Genomic DNA, 21815 nt, shown 5'->3' with positions numbered 1-21815 from the left:
TGGTAGTGAGTGTTGCAACTGAGGACAGACAATTTTTACTTGCTGTGCACTTCAGCACTTGACGGTCCCGTTCTGTGAAGTCCCATTCTGTYAGCTTGTGTGACTTACCACTTCGCGGCTGAGCCTTTGTTGCTCCTAGACYTTTCCACTTCACAATAACAGCACTTACAGTTGACCGGGCAGCTCTAGCTTGTCAGAAATTTGACAAATTGACTTGTTGGAAAGGTGGCATCCTATCCACGTTGATAGTCACTGAGCTCTTCAGTAAGGCCGTTCTACTGCCAATGTTTGTCTATGGAGATTGCATGGCTGTGTGCTCCATTTTGTCAGCAATGGGTGTGGCTGAAATTGCCAAATCCACTAATTTGAAGGAGTGTCCACATAGTTTATATATAGTGTATTAATTCTATTGATTCATGACATTCTGGTGAGCAAGGATTTATTTGGTATTCTAGGGCAACATATAATGACAGAAGAGAAGCTACATGTATCTAATTACACACAGTTGACTAACAAATCGAGAGCTTGGGGTTATAAGGTTCTCTGCAAAAATATGATTCTGAGATAATTGGCTTTAAAGTCCCGAACAATCATTGGTTTGAATGGTGTCAGCAATTTTTATATTGTATTCTTTTGAACTTATCAACATGGATTGGGTTATTTAGAGTACTATATTGGTAGAAACCATTGAACAGAACAAGGCTATGTCAATAATTCATTTTGACAAAATGCAGATAGAACCTTATAGTCCCAAACTCTCGAAATAATCTAKCAAAATGTTAGAAATTATAAACAAAACATATTTAAATTAGGCAACAACAAAAAATACTGCACCCTCTACCAAAAACGAGTTATGCTGTCTCTTACTYTAGCCTGAAGATGGTTAGGGTTGGGTGCGGGCCTCAGATTTTCACGTTATCACATTGGCTATAGTCGGTGGTTGCGGGTGGGTTGTTAGCAATTGCGGCGGTTGCGGGTGAACAAACAGCTGACCTGCGCACCGCTAGCTCATATGTTCATTTCCCGTTGCAAAACATTTTAAAACGTGCCCATATGATCAMAAATCTGCTGTCAATGTCCCGCTTTCCATCCCCAACCATTTTCTGTTACAGTTCACAGAATGCCCAGCAGATGGTGACAAAATCTAATATGTGTGGCTATTTCACTGGACGCTAGGTTTGGGGTCAATTTCATTTAAAGTGCAGTCAATTCAGAAAGTATACACTGAAATTCCAATTCTCCAATTCTCTGGAATTGAAACGGAATTGACCCCAACCCTGCTGTACACCTCAAAGTAATCAGATGTTCCCTCAACAGCACAGAGCTGGACTGAAATGCATGGGAGAGGGAGACCACATTGAGCTTCCTCTGGCCTGTACAGAGCTGCTCTTGCTTGGTTTGTGCCATGGCAAAATTCTAAATGGTGGGTTATTAATGAGGCCTTAATAGTGCCTATTATAAACCCTAATGGGCATAGCTGTTATTTTTGTCAACTTGGAAAGAGAGTGCACTTTGTACTGTAATGATTGGGCCAAGCCCTGAGTTATTTACATGGTCAAGAAAGATTTAGGGCCTTGGTAATTATAATGATTATGAATAATATGTCTTAGCTATTAACACATATTGTTTTTGAGTAAATCAAGACAAACACTGTGTTTTCTCTTTAGATTCCCTGGATTCCCTTCTGATGTCATTGGACAATGCTCCGGTATATACAGAACAGATTCCTGCCCTCTTTTACTTGGGAGAGACAGTATTGTACTGGGTCTGTACTGATACGTCTCCGAAGCCCAATTTGAAGATACTCAAGGTAGACTGGGAAGAGGATACCTAGTCAGTTGCACACCTGAAAAGCATTCAACCAAAATGTGTCTTCCACATTTAACCCGACCCCTCTGAATCAGAGGGGACAGATCTTGGTTCCTTTTTAGTACATATCAATGTGTGTGGAAAAATAACCTATGTACCAAGTTTACAGATTAGCCTACTTGTAAAACGGCAAGAACTTGAATTGTATTATGTGTCGTTCACCTTTGCAACTTCATAGTGATCCTGTAAGGCTCAGTTGGTAGAGCATGGCCCTTACACCACCAGGGTTGTGGGTTCAATTCTGGGAGCCGCCGATACGTAAACCGAATGCATTCATGACTGTAGGTCGTTTTGGATAAAAGCATCTTCTAAATAGCATACAGTATTGGGATCTTTTGGCTGCGTTATTTCTTCTTCTTTCACATCTCTGGAAACGTGAGTGGATACCAAAGAAGCAAATCCTATCTTCATGATTTTTTTAAAGGCATTGTACTGTATGTATAAAATAAACATAGCCATTTATTATATTTTTAACATGACTAATAGTTTTTTCTACTCAAAGAAACTGACCTCAATTTCAAACCGCATTGAAGAGAAATACATGTGTTGTTGGGTGTGTGTGCACGTACGTGCAACTAATGGGTGTAAACTGTGTTGTCGTTGAAAAACATGAATAWCGTCTGTAAACTTCTGTTTCTCTTTTAGCTTTGTCTCAGTGTGAGTCATGCTAACAACCGTATCCTAACATACTGGTCTCAGTGCACTTCATGTTAACATCCCAGGGAGTAGTTATGTTTGTGGACTGGGACCTTTTCAAGATGATTCAGCACCAGTAAGAGTTCCATGACAATTCTAACAAACCTAAAATATTTATTTCGCTCATGTGTTGATCAGTTTGCACAAATGCGCCAAGGTCATGGATTCACATACATACAAAAAAGGTATACACTAACTGGACTGTCAGTTGCTTTGGATAGGTGTCTGCTAAGTGGAATAATATGAATTCTATCCCAAAAATGCATTTGGTTTACGATTAGTTTAACCTTAACATCAGCAAAGTGTATTCAAGTTCACTGAAGTTCACATCTGTAGCATTGCACTATGCCATAATAACACATTACTTATCGAGGAGACTAATATAAGGGCATCATGCCATCTGTGCAGGTGTTTAATGTTTGAATATCCCGTAGCTACGTCCCGATGCTTTCCCCATGTAATCTGTTGTGTACTGTCGGCTCAGGCAGACTGTCAGGAGTATGACATGTACCAGGGGCTCTGGCATTGTCTTCCCAGTTGGTACTGCGTATAAAACAATGTCAGCCAGCAGTCCCAGGTGTAACACCACCTCTTCCTGCTGAGAGACGAGCTGCAAAAAGACAACTGGTTGGTTTGAGCTGTCTATTGTAATCTTGTTCCTCAATATTTAAATTTTTTATTAGTGCAACACCATGACAATGTAGGCTATATATTTGTTTCCAGAATCTGCCGTACTACAGACTGTGACAAATTAGGACTTTCCTAATGACTTGATTCAGCTCTAATCTGGTGACCAGATGTGTTTGTGCTTTAGCCAATGCTTTGTAAAGGGAAAGGCAGTTGTTGTGACGACACAGCGGTTGGATATGAAAAGTCAGACATCTCTTTTCTTTGAGAGTAAGTTGACATTTGAGATAAGGCCCAGAGTAATTCTTGACCATGTGACATGACCAGGAAAACCTTAGACAACACACACTCAGTATGTACAATTTAGTACCTCTAGAACCCTGGGGGCGTCTCTGACTCTCTGGTCTGTTTCTTGGCTCAGGTGTTCCTGCAGAGCGATCCAGGCCACATTCCTCAGCCCCTTCTGCAACACGGCTCCGCTGAGCCCTCAGCATACTTACACCAAAGCCTGAACAGCACTGTAGCGCAGCTGCCAGGTGTCGGTGCCAGCTAGCGAATGAACAGATGACACCAAACTCAGTGAAAACCCTGACAAACTGCAGACCAGGATAGGGAATTACTGCTTTAGATTAGACTTTTAGTGTAAATATAATGCATAACCCAAGCTGTTTCATTGGAACATACTCTTACTTTAAACTGCAATGTCTGCAATGTAGAGTCATATAGGCCTAATATCTAAAGATGTTGAAAAAGGAATGCCCAAAACTGAAATAGATGTGGTTATATTTTTGCTCATTTCAATGTTTGCTTGGTTTCCCACTCCTTTTTCTCCATGATTTACATGGATTGCCATTTGCCATGGCCAACAACCCCTCGCAACCCTTCTTGGAAAAGAGGATGACATACTTTTAGTGATAATGAAAGAAATGAAAAGAGAGAGAGAGACAAGTTAATTTATTGTGTAGATTATTTATGGGCCAGTTTTTGACACACCCAGATGAAGCCTAAACTACAAAAACATGCTCAATTTAGAATCTCCAGTGAAAGTGATTTTCAGTCCAGAACTATGCTTAATCTTGGTCTGGGTAACCAGCCCATAATACAGTATATCTAGAATCCTATCCTGCTCTGTCTTTGGGTTGATGCAGAGACTCATAAACATCTGAAGGCACAGCAAGCAAGACTTTGCAGAACCAGAACCATTAGTCCTACAGTACAGTCCACCCCGAATTTAAAATAGATGTTTAAAATTAAATACATTAATTAAAAAACTCATTGATTTAAAACAAATCACGTTGATTTGGATGACTAAGTAAGTCTTTATAACTTGAAACTGGTATAAAATAAACATGAATACATTTAGGAACAATGATGCATCCGGAGCGATGTGTTTACATACGTACAGTTGAAGTCGGAAGTTTACATACACCTTAGCCAAATACATTTAAACTCAGTTTTTCACAATTCCTGACATTTAATCGTAGTAAAAACTCCCTGTCTTAAGTTAGTTAGGATCACCACTTTATTTGAAGGATGTGATATGTCAGAATAATAGTAGAGAGAATGATTTATTTCAGCTTTTGTTTCTTTCATCACATTCCCAGTGGGTCAGAAGTTTACATACATTCAATTAGTATTTGGTAGCATTGCCTTTAAATTGTTTAACTTGGTCAAATGTTTCGTGTAGCCTTCCACAAGCTTCCCACAATAAGTTGGGGGAATTTTGGCCCATTCCTCCTGACAGAGCTGGTGTAACTGAGTCAGGTTTGCACGCCTCCTTGCTCGCACAGGCTTTTTCAGTTCTGCCCACAATTTTTAATAGGATTGAGGTCAGAGCTTTGTGATGGCCACTCCAATACCTTGACTTTGTTGTCCTTTAGCCATTTCGCCACAACTTTGGAATTATGCTTGGGGTCATTGTCCATTTGGAAGACCCATTTGCGACCAAGCTTTAACTTCCTGACTGATGTCTTGAGCTGTTGCTTCAATATATCTACATAATTTTCCTGCCCCATGATGCAATCTATTTTGTGAAGTGCACCAGTCACTCTTGCAGCAACGCATCCCCCCAACATGATGCTGCCACCCCCGTGCTTGACAGTTGGGATGGTGTTCTTCGGCTTGCAAACCTCCCCTTTTTTCCTCTAAACATGACGATGTTCATTATGGCCAAACAGTTCTATTTCTGTTTTATCAGACCAGAGGACATTTCTCCAAAAAGTACGATCTTTGTCCCCATGTGCAGTTGCAAACCGTAGTCTGGATTTTTTTATGGCGACTTTGGAGCAGTGGCTTCTTCCTTGCTGAGCGGCCTTTCAGGTTATGTCGATATAGGACTCGTTTTACTGTGGAAATAGATACTTTCGTACCTGTTCCTCCAACATCTTCACAAGGTCCTTTGCTGTTGTTCTGGGATTGATTTGCACTTTTCACACCAAAATACATTCATCTCTAGGAGACAGAACACGTCTCCTTCCTGAGCGGTATGACGGCTGCGTGGTCCCATGGTGCTTATGCTTGCGTGCTATTGTTTGTACAGATGAACGTGGTACCTTCAGGCGTTTGGAAATTGCTCCCAAGGATGAACCAGACTTGTGGAGGTCTACAATTTATTTTCTGAGGTCTTGGCTGATTTCTTTTGATTTTCCCATGATGTCAAGCAAAGAGGCACTGAGTTTGAAGGTAGGCCTTGAAATACATCCGCAGGTACACCTCCAATTGACTCAAATTATGTCAATTAGCCTATCAGAAGCTTCTAAAGCCATGACATTATTTTCTGGAATTTTCCAAGCTGTTTAAAGGCACAGTCAACTTAGTGTACAGTATGTAAACTTCTGACCCACTGGAATTGTGATACASTGAATAATCTGTCTGTAAACAATTGTTGGAAAAATGACTTGTGTCATGCACAAAGTATATGTCCTAACCAACTTGCCAAAACTATAGTTTGTTAACAAGAAATTTGTGGAGTGTTTGAAAAACGAGTTTTAATGACTCCGACCTAAGTGTATGTCAACTTCCAATTTCAACTTTATGACTGTGCAATGACTGGCATGACAAGAGGAAAACTGACAATGCACTATCCAATTTTGAAATTGCACCTTGTGCAGCCTACTATTACAGCTGTTAAGATTAAGTTGAAAGCCGGACTGAGTTCCTTTTTTGGGGGAAATATTGTCTTGCATAGAACAAGTGCAAATGGTTTTATGCACTTTATTTAATCGACAAAACTAACTTGGATTTCATTATTTTTTATTCTCCCATTATGTGACATTTACAGAAAGATAAACAATGACAACATTTTACTCTCAACAAGCAACATTGGTAGAAAGAGATTTGCGCATAACACCATACCCTAATGCTGAGTTTCAAATACAGACAAGAGAACAATTACAATTCTATAGCAAGTAAAGTGTATTGTTTCTCAAATATGCTTTTGATTTCAAATCATCCTAGACCAGCTTCTGTCTTGAAATTGACTTTTGTCGCTCATAAAGGAGATAATAAATGTGTTTCCCATAATTTAATCAGATGTGATAGAACTATTAAACTAGCTTTGACATTCCCATTCACATTCAAACATTACGGAACAACCATTTCCACATTAATTTACATTGACACAAATAGACATTCAAAAAAATGAGCAACCAATGTCCCAAGAATTCTATTTCCTTACCATGACAGTGAAGGCGCAATTATTTGACCACCAGAATAGCTAGGCATTCTTCCATATCACACATAAGATACGCTCACCTCAAAACACCCCAGGAAATGTAAGGGAACATTTCCATCTCCTTGGAACTTCACAAACGTGTTCAAAACATGAATTAAAAAACCCCATGGCAACATGTTGAAGTGGATTTGAAAATGGCTCAGTCAAGGTACCAGTTTAAGGCATTACATCTGTTAGCCAAGATCACAGGCAAGAACGGCACAAAACAAAAACAGTTGCGCAAATATGACAGAGTTTGTGACCTTTGGCATGTCGTACGCTTTATGCCATAGTAACAAAATGTGTCTCAAGAATGTAATGACTAACTATTGTAGATTTAGAGGATTCAACTCATTCATTTGCATGAGGAGAAAAGAGGGGATTGCTGCATATACGGTATCAATGGTGAGTTGGATCAGTTGCATAGTTTGATATCTAGGCTGTAGGCCCCAATTCAATCAATTGCAGATTATAATAAACCACACTGAGTGGCGGTTTCCCGGACACAGATTAAGCCTAGTCCTGGACTAAAAAGCATGTTCGATGCCAAATTTCCATTGTAAGTGCTTTCTAATGCAGAACCAGGATTTTTCCATATCTGGGAAACCGGCTTTGAAAGTTAACACTACAGGTGTGTTTTTTTCATCAACATCCAATTAGGACATTTTCCCAGAGAGGAACAGCTTGTGGGGTGTGTCTGTTTTCACAGTGACACCTCAACACAGTGTGAACATTCCAAGTCAACCCGTGGTGCCGTTTTCCTGCAACTGCAACTGATTAAAAGGCTTTATTATTGATACACCTTTGAACATTTCTTGATCAAAACATCTGACTGACTGGTGCGCTGTACCAAGAGCTGTGTAAAACAACAAAAAAGGGATAATTCACAACAATACGTATATGAAGGTCACAATAACAGACCTATATCAATGAATGTGATGTCACATGTCAATTATATAACAACTATTTGCTGCAGTAATTTCACATTGATAGTAAATTCTAACAGGCATTTTTCTCCAAGGGGAACAACATATAAGCATATGTACATTGGGCTCATTATGAAATTGAGAAATAAGGCACATTTTTGCTCTTTGGAAAAATAAAAACAGCATCTCACTTGCAGTGAAACATATAAAAAATATATATTTAGAATCAGTTGGTGTTCAAATCTTTTTTTCGGCATGCCAAGGACATTAAGCAATATTCACTATGATTGAAACCATACCTTGGTAAAACAAGACAAGGAATCACATTGTACAAAATCATATTAGTGGAAAAGGAAATCTGGAGCCGTGGTCTTCTCAGTAGAGTGAGTTCAAGTGAAATTGCAACACAAARGTTCGCAACACATACAGAACCTGAGACTGCAGGATAACTAAGGATACTGGATTCAAACAATATCATATTGCACTTTTAGAATGAAGCTTAATCAAGATCCATTTCCTTTTCCTCCTGCCTCTCTCCTTTCTTCCCCTCCTCCCTCTCTTCTTCCTAATCCTCCTCCCTCTCTCTTTCTTTCTCTCTTCCTCTTTCCCTCCTTCCGTCTGTTCCAAGGATGTACTATGTCCCTAGGCTTCTGCATAGCCTCGCTGACAATGTTTTTCGGCACAGGAACAGAGGCCAGATTTTGGGCATGTGCCATGGCAGGCACTGACTAGGCTCACTGGCCAGCTGTCATGTCAGCTGCACGCGGTATGTGCTGATCTCCATTGGTTTCAGTCTGATTTCCTCTTTGCTCGACCCRCCCTCAGTCGTATGCATCAGAGTCAGGGATACAGGGATGATGCTCTGGAATCTCAGTTCTGAAAACAGCTTCTCCGTGTGGATCTGTGAGAGAACCAAACCAAACATGAACAATGACGTTATAACCGCATGTTGGAAAAGAGAACCCATTATAAAAGGAGTTGATGGTTTAATAAAAGTATTTGACGCTGGCTTTGATCATGATGAAATACCCTATTATTTTAGAAGATATTAATAAGCTTGAGTATACTGAGCAAAAATATAAACGCAACATGCAAAACATTTCTAAGGTTTCACTGTGTTACAGTTCATATTAGGAAATCAGTTAATTGACATAAATTACCTAGGCCCTAATCTATGGTTTTCACAGGAATTGGCATAGGCCCACCCACTGGGGAGCCAGGCCCTACCAATCAGAATGACTTTTTCCCTACAAAAGGGCTTTATTACAGACAGAAATACTCCTCAGTTTCATCAGCTGTCTGAGTGACTGGTCTCAGACGATCCTGCAGGTGAAGAAGCCGGATGTGGAGGTCCTGGGCTGGTGTGATTACATGTGATCTGCGGTTGTGGGGTTGGTTGGACGTACTGACAAATTCTCTAAAACGACGTTAGAGGCGGCTTATTGTAGAGAAATTAACATTCAATTCTCTGGCAACAGTGGTGGACATTCCTGCAGTTAGCATGCCAATTGCACGCTCCGTCAAAACTTGAGACATCTGTGGCATTGTGTTGTGTGACAAAACTTCACATTTTAGTGGCCTTTTATTGTCCCCAGCACAAGGTGCACCTCTGTAATGATCATGCTGTTTAATCAGCTTCTTGAAATGCCACACCTGTCAGATGGACAGATTATCTTGACAAAGGAGAAATGCTGACTAACAGGGATGTAGACAAATTTGTGCACAACATTTGAGAGAAATAATATTTTTGGGCATATGTAACATTTCTGGGATCTTTTATTTCAGCTCATGAAACACTTTAAACGTTGAGTTAATTTCTTTTCAGTATATCTCTTTCATTTTTGTGTGCATGTGCGTGTTTGTGTGCATGCATGCACGGGTGTCTCTCTGTGTGTGTATGCCTGTGCCTGTGTGCTCCTGTGTGTGTGTCAGCGTGTCGGCATGTGTGTGGCAGGTTTACCTTCCCCTGCGTGGTGGCACACAGTAGCCCTGTGTTCCTATTCGAGAGGGCACAGTCAAAGCCTTTTCTGTGCAGAATCAAAGCCGCCTCGTCCGACGGACCACCCCCGTCCTCCTGTAGGACCAGTGACAAATGATTCAGTCCCCACAAAGACCCCAACTGTCCCCCCCCCCCAGCCTCAACACTGGAGCAATTATAGAGACCACCCTTTCACAGGTCAGCTGCATTTCCACAGCCATGTTCGAGGAGCTGATTCTGAAACAGACCTGGGTTCACATACTATTCAAAAACTGACTGGCTTAATGGACCAATAGAGTAGTTTCAACACTGCAAACGCTCCTATCTGGAACTCCAGGCCGGCGAGAGCAAACGCTCCTATCTGGAACTCCAGGCCGGCGAGAGCAAACGCTCCTATCTGGAACTCCCAGGCCGGCGAGAGCAAACGCTCCTATCTGGAACTCCAGGCGGCGAGAGCAAACGCTCCTATCCTGGAACTCCAGGCCGGCGAGAGCAAACGCTCCTATTTCTGGGACTCCAGGCCGGCGAGAGCAAACGCTCCTATCTGGAACTCCAGGCCGGCGAGAGCAAACGCTCCTATCTGGAACTCCAGGCCGGCGAGAGCAAACGCTTAAGGTATTTTAAAGATTTCAAATCGTATTTAAACCCAGGTCTGACTCTGAAACAGGGTAACTACTGTAGTTTACTACCTGACAGCACAAGTCCAAGTCAATTTCACCCTCCCTCCAGAAATTGTGTTTATTTTCCATCCACAGTCCCTGGCTGAGTAAATGGAGAGATGCCACAGTGCATACTAAGTGGGCTGGTAGTAGCGGCAGTGGTGTCATCATGTGAGTATTCGTGTCAATCCATACAAAGCCCTCGTCTCTAACACATTTCACGCTACCGTCTCCTCTTTTGATTTGTTCTCAGAGTCAAATTGGATGTCAGAGCGTGTCTTTACAATCGATAATTCAGCAAATTGGTCAGCAGATTCCCCTTCTCAGCAGAACAATTAGCTCGATCTTTGACATGAGAGACAGCTCTATCATCAGAGTTAACAGGCCATGCGACAACAAAGTAGGAGATTATAGAAGATGTACAACACAGAGATGTAGTGTATTTACAGAGATGATATAAGGACAATTAAAGGAGGAGTGCTGAGTGTGTGTTTAGTCCTAACAAACAAGAGATGAAACCAGGATTCCACATAGGTAGGTTTAAATCAATACAGCCAAGGCGGATCTTAATAAAAAGCATGACTATGAGAACACAGCGGTACAGTCATCACTTTAGAAAACTTGGTAACTCTTAGTCTTTCTATGAACTTGCTCTGGTGTAGAAACCCTGTAATTACTCTAGTAACAACATTGTATTAACATATTATTACATAGTTATTCAGGTTTTACATACAGTAGCAAATTACCTGAGCGTTTTTTGTTACTAGCTACATAATTGGAACGGTTCATGTCTCAACTCCATGAATATGCAAATACAAAGAAATGATTAAAACACTACAAAACAACATGTAAATGCAATGTAATTAAAGCCTTACTACACAGATATACGAGTAACAATGTAAAGCATGAGCTTGTTGCGGCCTTATGCTCCACAGGGAGAAAAGAGAAGTAAGGAAGTATTCTGTAGCATTACCTTGGACTGATGCTCCACAGGGAGAAAAGAGAAGTAAGGAAGTATTCTGTAGCATTACCTTGGACTGATGCTCCACAGGGAGAAAAGAGAAGTAAGGAAGTATTCTGTAGCATTACCTTGGACTGTATGCTGCGTAGATTGACCAAATGGATGTCACAGGGCAGCGATGAGGCCAGCGGGGTGAAGGCGGACAAGGACAGGGACTGTGCCTCCGTGCTGACAGCCATGGAGATCAGAGGGTGGTTCAGGTACAGCGACGACACGTGACTCAGCAGAGACGGGTAGCTGATGGGAGAGCGTTTCTCCCCCTAGAAATATCAAAGCAGAGACAGGGACATTAAGACAATACTCTGGGGGAAAAGAGAGGAATGATCATAATGTAATACATGACAATGTTTTAACCCTAATGTCTTAACACTAGAAAAGATGAGTGTCATGTGGACGCAAAACAAATGTACATTTTTTTTACTCTGCCATTTTTAAAGTCATGTCCCCCGTCCTTGACTTTTCCTAAAGACAAGATTAAATTGACAATAGTCTGATGGGTGACAATATTATCAACTGTCAAATTGTAGATGAAGAGATGGGCACAGCATGGAATTGACACAGAGGCAGGGAAACAGGGCGCCAAAAAGTCACTTTTTCAAATCCTACAGTCACATGCAAGTAAGATGTTTTGATTTATATCTAGTATCAGAAAGAGTGGATTCTGAAGTTTCTAAAACACTTACCTTTGTCAAATAACTCTCAAAATTCCAAGAATAACCGCTGTTCCATTTGTTTACCACATGAGCAGCATAGCTCAGCCTACTAAGCAAAGACTAGTAATACAACTTAAAATATGTTATTCTGTTCTTTTGAAAAACATTTCCTTATTTATATAATGTTTCTTAAGACCTGCCAAAACAAAATGCTAATGGATTTCTTTGTGATGGATTTGACTCTTGAATTGTGGTGTTTTAGTGGTTTTTCCATATAGCCAAAAGTAACATAACATAATGAAAATGCTATTATGTTATTTGAAATAATAATTATTTCGTATTATGATGTTACTTAAGACCTTAATAAACACAATCAAAGGACACTTTTTCCAATAGCATATAAGAAATGTATTTCTTAGACTTTTAGGATGTTGACGTCCCTCGAGGCAAGGCTTTTCTAGTGTTAATCAAGTCTCCATTATTGACCTTCAAAAGTCAGTGAACATCAGTAAACTACAGTAGAACTACAAACTACAGTAAGTATGAAAATTATAAAACGGAATATGTAGTGAGCTCAATCTCAAACTCCTGTTGTAAGTACCCCATCGGTCTTGGCCCTCTTCTCCAGGAGCAGGCGGAAAGTGCTGGCGGTAACTTTGTTGTCCAGGACACCCTGGCCCAGCCCGCGGTTATCATCCTGGTTCAGCCGACGATCCATAATCACCTCCAACTGGCCTGGAGGGTAAAAGGTCAAAAGTTATCTTCATAAATATTTCGATATCACGTTGTCTTCTGGTCACATAAGAGAAATTCATCAAAGTATAGAACGTTATGTCTTTTAAAGCTTGGCCAGAAACAGCATGATAGAAACTTTACTCATTTTAAATCGAGTCGTACTGTATCTCCCCCTCTTTTCACATCCTGGTGCCGAAATAGCTGATGACATTATGTACTGTATACACCACAGGAGGTTGGTGGCAACTTAATTGGGGAGGACTGGCTCGTGTTAATGGCTGGAGTGGAATGAGTGGAATGGAATCAAATACATCAAACGCGTGGGTTCTATTTGTTTGATGCCATTCCATTAGCTCCTTTCCAGCCATTATTATGAGCCGTCCTCCCCTCAGCAGCCTCCACTGGTATACAGATGGCAAGCTGAGAATCGAGCAGGGATGTCATCTTTCCCGGAGAATTGAAGTACTGACGCCCTTCCAATAGACAACAGAAAACAAATCCACCGGCTTGCACTCACCACTCACAAGGCTAGCAGAGCCCAGAGACTGTGCAGTGAGCAGGGTCAGTCTGGTACCGAGGTCCTGGATGTAGGCCATGCTGGTCATGGGATAGAAGTTGGCTTGAAGGGGAAGCTTGGCCATGGTTCTTCTGGGCTGGATCTGCAGACAACATACATAGCATGGTTACACAATACCCACGCTTTATACAGTGACGCTATGGACTGAAGTGCAATGAGCCTRGACGCGCAATGTGGGTACTTGAGAAACAAGAGTGCTATGACATAGCATCAGGAGTACTTCCTGACCATGTGACCTGACCAGGAAAAAATTCAGAACCCTAGACTTTAACGAGGACCCAGAATTTTTCCTGTAGGGGTAAAACTCCTGGCCCCAAGCATACTGAATCACCAGAGAACAGGTGTGTTGAGTGGGATCTTTATCTTAATTAAGCCGACCAGTTTGTTTTGACTACAATGGCTGCGGGAAGCTGTTCAAGTATGTTGTTGTTTTTAATTTGCGTTAAGCGTTGAGTTGCGTTTCATCTCTGATGGCAGTAAATCCCTCTTAATCCCTGAAATCAAGGTCAGACTGCCAAAAACATGCAAATAGAGATTGAGGGGGGGAAACTGCCTCTATGGCAGCGTATCTAATTGGCAAAGGCGCTCAAATACTGATCTGTCGGAAGATTCTCCCATGAACAAATTCAAATCGTTTCAGCTTTTGTTTTCAATTCAAAACTTTATGTCATGACACAAAATGGAAGACGTCAATGAAGTCCCTTCTGGGAACTTGGACAGCTAATATACCCCTATTCAACGAGTTTCAATGTCAAGCTAATGCTACAAAATAGCCATTTCTATCATAGTTAATTGCTAATCATGTCATAATTGACCAAGCACAAGCCAGTTCAGAAGCAAGAAACGCAGTATTTCTTGGGTTGGAATGTGTGACAGTAGCTGGTATACTGCAGAGCTCTGGGCTGTAGCTAGTATACTGTACATGGTTCTGTTTTCTATGTTTCTTTGCATGGCTTTGTATGTGTGCTCTTGGTCCATGTATTCTTCACTCAATGATTTTGTCAGTGTTATCTCCTGCCCTCTTTCAGGTAACTTAAAAATCATACTAAAGCACTCGAAGAGCCATTTAGCGCTAAAATGACACAAGAATAAATGAATTGTACAGCTGTGAACGATTAACCTCTACACTTATCCTTCAGTGTGTACGAAACAAATGAAAATTATCTCATTGAACGGCACTGCAGTGCCTGAGCAGAGAGAGTGGTAGTGAGKAAGAGAGAGAGTGAAAGAGAGAGAGAAACAGAGATCTGTGTCATACAGTAACAGTACCTGGAATCCGTTGAGGTCTGTGAAGAATCGATCCTTGCTGTCCACATCTGATGTTAACCTCATTGCAATTTCATGGTTGAACTCCCCCCTTATATCTACCAAGTACATATCTCCACTGCCTGGCCCTCCACACCGTAGGAGAGAGGAGAGAGAGAAAAGAGAGGAGAGAAGAGAGAGAGAGAGAGAGAGGAGAGAGAGAGAGAGAGAGAGAGAGAGAGAGAGAGAGAGAGAAGAGAGAGAAAGAGAAGAGAGAGAAGAGAGAGAGAGAGAGAGGAGAGAAAGAGAGGAGAGAGAGAGAGAGAGAGAAGAGAGAGAGAGAGAGAGAGAGAGAGAAGGGAGAGGAGAGAGGAGAAGAGAGAGAGAGAGGAGAGAGAGAGAAGAAGAGAAGAGAGAGAGAGAGAGAGAGAGAAGAGAGAGAGAGAGAGAGAGAGAGAGAGAGAGAGAGAAGAGAGAGAGAGACGAGAGAGAGAATGAGAGATAGAGAACTCAATCATCGAGCCTACACTGAACCACCGCTATGCTGTGGTGCTTACAGTATTACTCAGGCACAGGTGCTGCTACACATTTCTCAGGGAAGAGACGTTATAGGAAAGGTCTGTGGTAAAACATAGTCCGGATCTTTTTTTTTGACTTTTTGGACTTACGACCAAATTATACCGACAAATACATTTTTTATCTGGGTTCCTATTCATGGCTATGGGACATATTGGTTTGAGGCTTGAGGTATTTTTAAATTTTGTATTTATTTTTTAACCTTTATTTAACTAGGCAAGTCAGTTAAGAACAAATTCTTATTTACAATGATGGCCTACAATGACGGTATTAATGATAGTCTTATTACAGAAGGTCTCCTAGTACATTTTTGGGAACACATAATCCTTTTTTGGGAATACATCTTACATTGTTTGATATCATTTTACATACCCAATTGAATTAATCCACCGGGGCGGGAAAAAAACTGTTGAACAAATTTGCTGCAGTTTTTCATAAAATGATTGGCCTTTGGGTAAAAGCCAAAGTAATAAAGGAAATTGAGTCTGAACATTGAGCCATCAAATACAGTAATATGAGACCAACATAATGGTGTAACTCTAGTATAAGTCCCGCAACCTTATCTCCTAAAAACTGTATGCTGTAGCTGCACCTCAGGTCAAAATAGGCAATGAAACCATTCTCTCTAGCTTAAGTAAAATCAGCATGGGTGGTCCAATTAAGGACTGTTTTTCTGTGAGTTGACATGTGGACCCTCAGGGTCTCTTTCTCCTGGGTAGCATGACAGCAGCTTCCTCTTTCTCACCAAGCACAAAACCCAACATCACTCATTTTCTCTATGAAAGCAACCGTTCAATGGTATCGCACTGACTAAACCTCTCTCTCTCTCTCTCTCTCTCTCTCTCTCTGAGTGAATCTTCATGTAGCTCATCTACAGACAGATGAAAAGATGAATAGGGTTTTGTACTGCCTCTGATCTGGCAGACTCACGAAACACAAATGCTTCGTTGCTGCTATCGATACATTTTAAAAACAAGAACATTGTGTCGTCTGGTTTGCTTAATATAAGTAATTTGAAATTATTTATACTTTTACTTACGATACTTAAGTATATTTAAAAACAAATACTTTTAGACTTTTACTCAAGTAGTATTTTACTGGGTGACTTTCACTTTTACTTGAGTCATTTTCTATTAAGGTATCTTTACTTTTACTCAAGTATGAAAATTGGGTACTTTTTCCACCACTGTTTACAATTGTAGATGCACGCACGCACACACACAATTTCCATCCTTACCTTGAACGTTATACAGGCGTAAAGTGTGTGTCACGTGATCGAAGGTAGTGGTGATCTCAGAGAACACAGATCCTTTGGTTACCCGTATCACTGGAGACCGGGCGGGAGAGTACATCTGGAGGAGCACAGAAAATCAATGGGAATCAAATCACTCCTAACACCATCTCCCATCCGTCCTCTGCCAATAATACCTCCTACAGAGAGCATGCTGGTAAGGGAGCACAAATAAGGGAAGAGAGAGCGGGAAACTGGGGGAGCAGAACAACTGTAAGAGCTGAAGCCTTTATTCTTCACATGGTTTCAGTACAGCTGCAATGATACACGTTGACAAAGGAGCATCAATCACATTTAATAAAGGTGTCAGATTACCTTGGCTTCCCCGTCGGGCAGGAACAAGTAGGCTCCGCTTTTATCTCGGTTGCTGGTTGTGCCGTACCACGCAAACTCCACCTTGATCTGGTGTTCTGAGCCGTTCTCTTTCAGCTTCAATCTCTGAGGGTGTCAGTCAGAAGACAGCGGGATTTAACACTTACATCGTCACCATTACACTGACAGTTTGGCATCAATGATGAGAGCGAACAGAGCTACCGCTATAATAATAAGACACCTTCTGTATCGTGTGTTGTTGTAGCTGAGCTGATTTGATGAACAATGTGATGAGTACTCATGCCTGAGACCGGAAGGCTCGTATGACATCCCACAACTAATGCCTAGGCTTTAGCTCAGAGGAATAATGTGTTCTTGTGTCACACAGACAACCCTGGTTTGATACCCGGTCAGTCCCATTGACAGTCTAGAAGTAGGATATATTCCATGCGACCTTTCAGTGCAAAGCCCTATGGGTCACAGTCACTATACGCTTTATGACTCTGGTTCAATGCCCTGCTGTGTTGTGCAGTGCTATGCTTTACTATGTATGCTATGCTGTGTTGTGCAGTGCTATGCTTTACTATGTATGCATTTAAAATGTATTTAAAAATCTACAAGCCACTCAGATTTTTTACCAACCAAAATATTTTCCCCCCGCTAAAATTACACACAAAAAACACAAAAAACAGATGAGCATGCTTTGTAATGTTTCTAAAACAAGAAATGTATTACTAGTAACAAGTAATGTGGTATATTGTTTCAGAATGTTTTTTGTGACCTGTGTCTTTTAACCAAAATATCACAGATGAGACAAAAAGTTTCGAGGTTACCGCGGTAGCGTGTCTGGAGTCATGTTTGTGTCTGTGAGATTGAGTTTGACTAGTAGAAGCGTTGTCTTCTCTTATCTAACAGTGGAAACTCAAACATCGAAAAAACGACCTAGCTTGTGAACAAAACAATGTAAAATAGCCAAGAAATACAAGGACAAAGTCTCACTTCAGTAAACTTTAGTTTCACGTAAATTAGACCGACTGGTATGCCTGTGTGCAGCGCTTCTAAAAAATGAATCTTTCTCTTAGCTCTTCACGTGTGCACAGCCCCCAGCCAGGCAGTGTTGCAGCACGAGATAAGCTATATAGGATTTGTAGTTCTTTGACTTTATGCGATTCATTTAGCAGCTATAAAACAAAACTGCAGAAATACTTTGAAAACAGCTACTGCAGCATTTATTTTACTATAAAGGTGATCATGCTTTTTATTCACAAATGCGAGTGAAATGCTTGCACAGTGGAGCCCTGACCACTCGCCAACATGGCTGGTGAAATGGACGTCTTACCCGCCAATGCCAAAATCTACCCGGATTTGGCAGGTGTCGGGTGTTAATTTTAGGCCCTGTTTGCTATGCTGTGCTGTGCTAAGCTGTGCTAAGCTTTGCTATGCTGTGCTGTGCATGGCTTACCTCCATCAGGCCGGTGGTGGGGGAGCTCCAGATCTGGAGGTGGGGGTTGTGGATGCTGAGGTGGGTGGAGGCGTCCTGGGGGATGTTGACGGTGAAGTGCTTCATGTTGACGGATAGTTCGCCGCCTTGTCTGAGGAAAACATACTCTGCCGTCTCCGCTCCGCCGCTCACAGCCGTACTCAACTGGTACAGCCCAAGACCCAGCGCTGGCACCTGAGCTACGAAGGACAACTGCCCGGGAGAGAAAACACCAATATATGAGATCATGTGAAAAGAAAGCATAAACAACAGAAAACGTCTCTGTTTCACCACAAAATGGTAATGCATTGGTGATCAATCTCTAGTCCAAACTGAAAAGACCACAGCTTTGGGTTCCTGCATCCATACACAGACTTGTCTGATACTGCCAGACACTACCTGATACTACCTGCCTGATACTCCCTGACACTACCTGACACTACCTGATAATACCTGATACTACCTGATACTCCCTGACACTACCTGATACTACCTGCCTGATACTCCCTGACACTACCTTATACTACCTGATACTACCTGATACTACCTGCCTGACACTACCTGATACTCCCCGATACTCCCTAACACTACCTGATACTGACTGATACTGCCTGACACTGTCGGATATTACCTGATACTGCCTGACACTGCCTGATACTAACTGATACTGCCTCAAATAACCTGATACTGCCCAATACACCTGATACTAATGTTGAACAGTATACAGGTACCACATTAATATCACAGTGCCAAACCGTCATGACACTTATGATACCAACATTTTAGAATACCGTTGTACCGTTTCATATGATACTACCAACTTTTTCAGCCCTCTCGATCTAAAGAACCTGCTGGCGCCTGTTATAAAATATTTATAAAGTCGGTTTGGTTTATAAATTCTGTTGAATTGAAGCATCAGCTACTAGTCTCTTGAATCCGCAGGTCCAATCATATCCACTTCACTTTCATGCACATATCACGTGTGTCAGCTGTAATCATCCAACCTCATCCCCTACCAGCCCTCACTCACCTGCTTCTCTCTGCATCCCCTACCAGCCCTCACTCACCTGCTTCTCTCTGCATCCCCTACCAGCCCTCACTTCACCCTGCTTCTCTTGCGTCCCCTACCAGCCCTCACTCACCTGCTTCTCTCTGCATCCCCTACCAGCTCCTCACTCACCTGCTTCTCTCTGCACTCCCCTACCAGTCCTCACTCACCTGCCTTTTCTCTCTGCATCCCTTACCAGTCCTCACTCACCTGCTTCTCTCTGCATCCCCTACCAGTCCTCACTCACCTGGCTTCTCTCTGCATCCTTACCAGTCCTCACTCACCTGCTTCTCTCTGCACGTCCTTACCAGTCCTCACTCACCTGCCTCTCTCTGCATCCCTACCAGTCTCTCACTTCCACCTGCTTCTCTTGCATCCCTACCAGCCTCACTCACCTGCTTCTCTATGCGTCCCCTTACCAGTCCTCACCTCACTGCTTCTCTCTGCATCCCTTACCAGTCCTCACTCACCTGCTTCTTTCTGCATCCCTTACCAGTCCTCACTCACCTGCTTCTCTCTGCACCCTTACCATCCTCACTCACCTGCCTCTCTCTGCATCCCTTACCAGTCCTCACTCACCTGCTTCTCTCTGCGTCCCCTACCAGTCCTCACTCACCTCTTCTCTCTGCGTCCCCTACCAGTCCTCACTCACCTGCTTCTCTCTGCATCCCCTACCGTCCTCACTCACCTGCTTCTCTATGCACCCCTACCGTCCTCACTCACCTGCTTCTCTCTGCATCCCTTACCAGTCCTCACTCACCTGCTTCTCTCTGCGTCCCCTACCGCCTCACTCACCTGCTTCTCTCTGCGTCCCCTACCAGTCCTCACTCACCTGCTTCTCTCTGCATCCCCTACCAGTCCTCACTCACCTGCTTCTCTTGCCATCCCCTACAGTCCTCACTCACCTGCTTCTCTCTGCATCTCCTACCAGTCCTCACTCACCTGCTTCTCTCTGCATCTCCTACCAGTCCTCACTCACCCGCTTCTCTCTGCATCCCCTACCAGTCCTCACTCACCTGCTTCTCTCTGCATCTCCTACCAGTCCTCACTCACCTGCTTCTCTCCGTCTGCTCTTCATGCTCGTCTATTCCTCTGTCAGTTTAAAAAATATATAATTTAGCCATGATGGCGAGCATGGATGCAAACCCAGACCCTGATGAGTCTTTTTACATTTGTACATTTGTTAAATTGGAGCAGAGTGCAAAGTGAGCAATGTTGTTGATACATTGTTATAACCAAGAGCACTGACTAGTCTGAGTAGACTTTGCAAGTTCACTGCCATGCAGCCTCTGAGTGACAGGCATGCTTGCAGCTTTACAGGAAAGAAAACAGCTTGTCTCTAGCCTAAAAGGTTAAAACAATATGACCATGTTTTTWATTTTTTTATTTAACCTTTATTTAACTAGGTGTCACATCCTGACCTTAGAGAGCCTTTTTATTTCTCTATTTGGTTAGGTCAGGGTGTGATTTGGGTGGGCATTCTATGTTTTCTGTTTCTTTGTTTTTGGCCGAGTATGGTTCCCAATCAGAGGCCGCTGGCTATCGTTGTCTCTGATTGGGGATCATACTTAGGCAGTCCTTTTTCCCACCATTAGGTTGTGGGATCTTGTTTTCTGTTTAGTGCGTCTGCCTGACAGAACTGTGCGCTTTCATTTTCACGTTTGTTATTTTGTTTTGAGTGTTTTGAAAACACGGTGCGCTCTGTGCTAGCTCCCRGCATTTGCCGTGCTAGAGTGGACATTCAGCCAGGGCGGATTGTGACGGCTCAGCGCTCCTGGGCTCCGGTGCGTGTCTTCGGCCCAGGATATCCTGCGCCGGCTCTGCGCACTGTGTCTCCGGTGCGCCTTCACAGCCCAGTGCGTCCTGTGCCAGCGCCCCACATTTGCCGGGTGAGAGTAAGCATCCWGCCAGGACGGGTTGTGCCAGCTCTACGCTCGAGACCTCCAGTGCGCCTCCACGGCCCAGTGTATCCGGTGCCTGCTCCACACACCAGGCTTCCAGTGCATCTCCCCAGTCCGGTGAGACCTGTTCCGGCTCCACGTACCAGGCCTCCAGTGTGCATCCCCAGCCTGGTAAGCCCTGTGACAGCTCCACGCACCAGGCTGCCAGTACGTCTCCTCAGTCCAGTGAGACCTGTTCCGGCTCCACGTACAAGGCCTACAGTGATGATCCATGGTCCGAAGCCTCCAGTGATGATCCATGGCTGGGAGAGAGAGAGAGAGAGAGAGAGAGTGTGTGTGTGTGTGTGTCTGTGTGTGTTGTGTGTGGTGTGTGTGTGTGTGTTGTGTGTGTGTGTGTGTGTGTGTGTGTGTGTGTGTGTGTGTGTGTGTGTGTGTGTGTGTGTGGTGTTGTGTGTGTGTGTGTGTGTGAGGGAGGGAGGAGGGAGCGTGGGGTGAGTGAATGTGTCTGT

The 21815-nt window shown here is 42.8% G+C and overlaps 1 protein-coding gene across 1 annotated transcript in view; it reads right to left on the bottom strand.

Annotated features, from left to right (window-relative positions):
- Nucleotides 1–6427: 6427 nt before the first annotated feature.
- The window catches only part of LOC111981710 (alpha-mannosidase 2-like), a 60716-nt gene continuing 45328 nt past the window's right edge, over nucleotides 6428–21815 (bottom strand). The window contains exons 14-22 of the mRNA XM_024013111.1: nucleotides 18340–18570; nucleotides 16881–17003; nucleotides 16493–16626; nucleotides 14723–14837; nucleotides 13394–13535; nucleotides 12743–12876; nucleotides 11557–11748; nucleotides 9791–9904; nucleotides 6428–8731 (exon numbers count right to left, since the gene is read on the bottom strand). Coding sequence (XP_023868879.1) covers nucleotides 8579–8731; nucleotides 9791–9904; nucleotides 11557–11748; nucleotides 12743–12876; nucleotides 13394–13535; nucleotides 14723–14837; nucleotides 16493–16626; nucleotides 16881–17003; nucleotides 18340–18570 — 1338 coding nt within the window. The 3' untranslated portion in view covers nucleotides 6428–8578. The remainder of the gene's footprint in view (nucleotides 8732–9790; nucleotides 9905–11556; nucleotides 11749–12742; nucleotides 12877–13393; nucleotides 13536–14722; nucleotides 14838–16492; nucleotides 16627–16880; nucleotides 17004–18339; nucleotides 18571–21815) is intronic.

This window comes from Salvelinus sp. IW2-2015, linkage group LG20 (genome assembly GCF_002910315.2).
Source record: "Salvelinus sp. IW2-2015 linkage group LG20, ASM291031v2, whole genome shotgun sequence".
NCBI classification, from domain to species: Eukaryota; Metazoa; Chordata; class Actinopteri; order Salmoniformes; family Salmonidae; genus Salvelinus; species Salvelinus sp. IW2-2015.
This window is presented reverse-complemented; position numbering and strand designations above follow the sequence as displayed.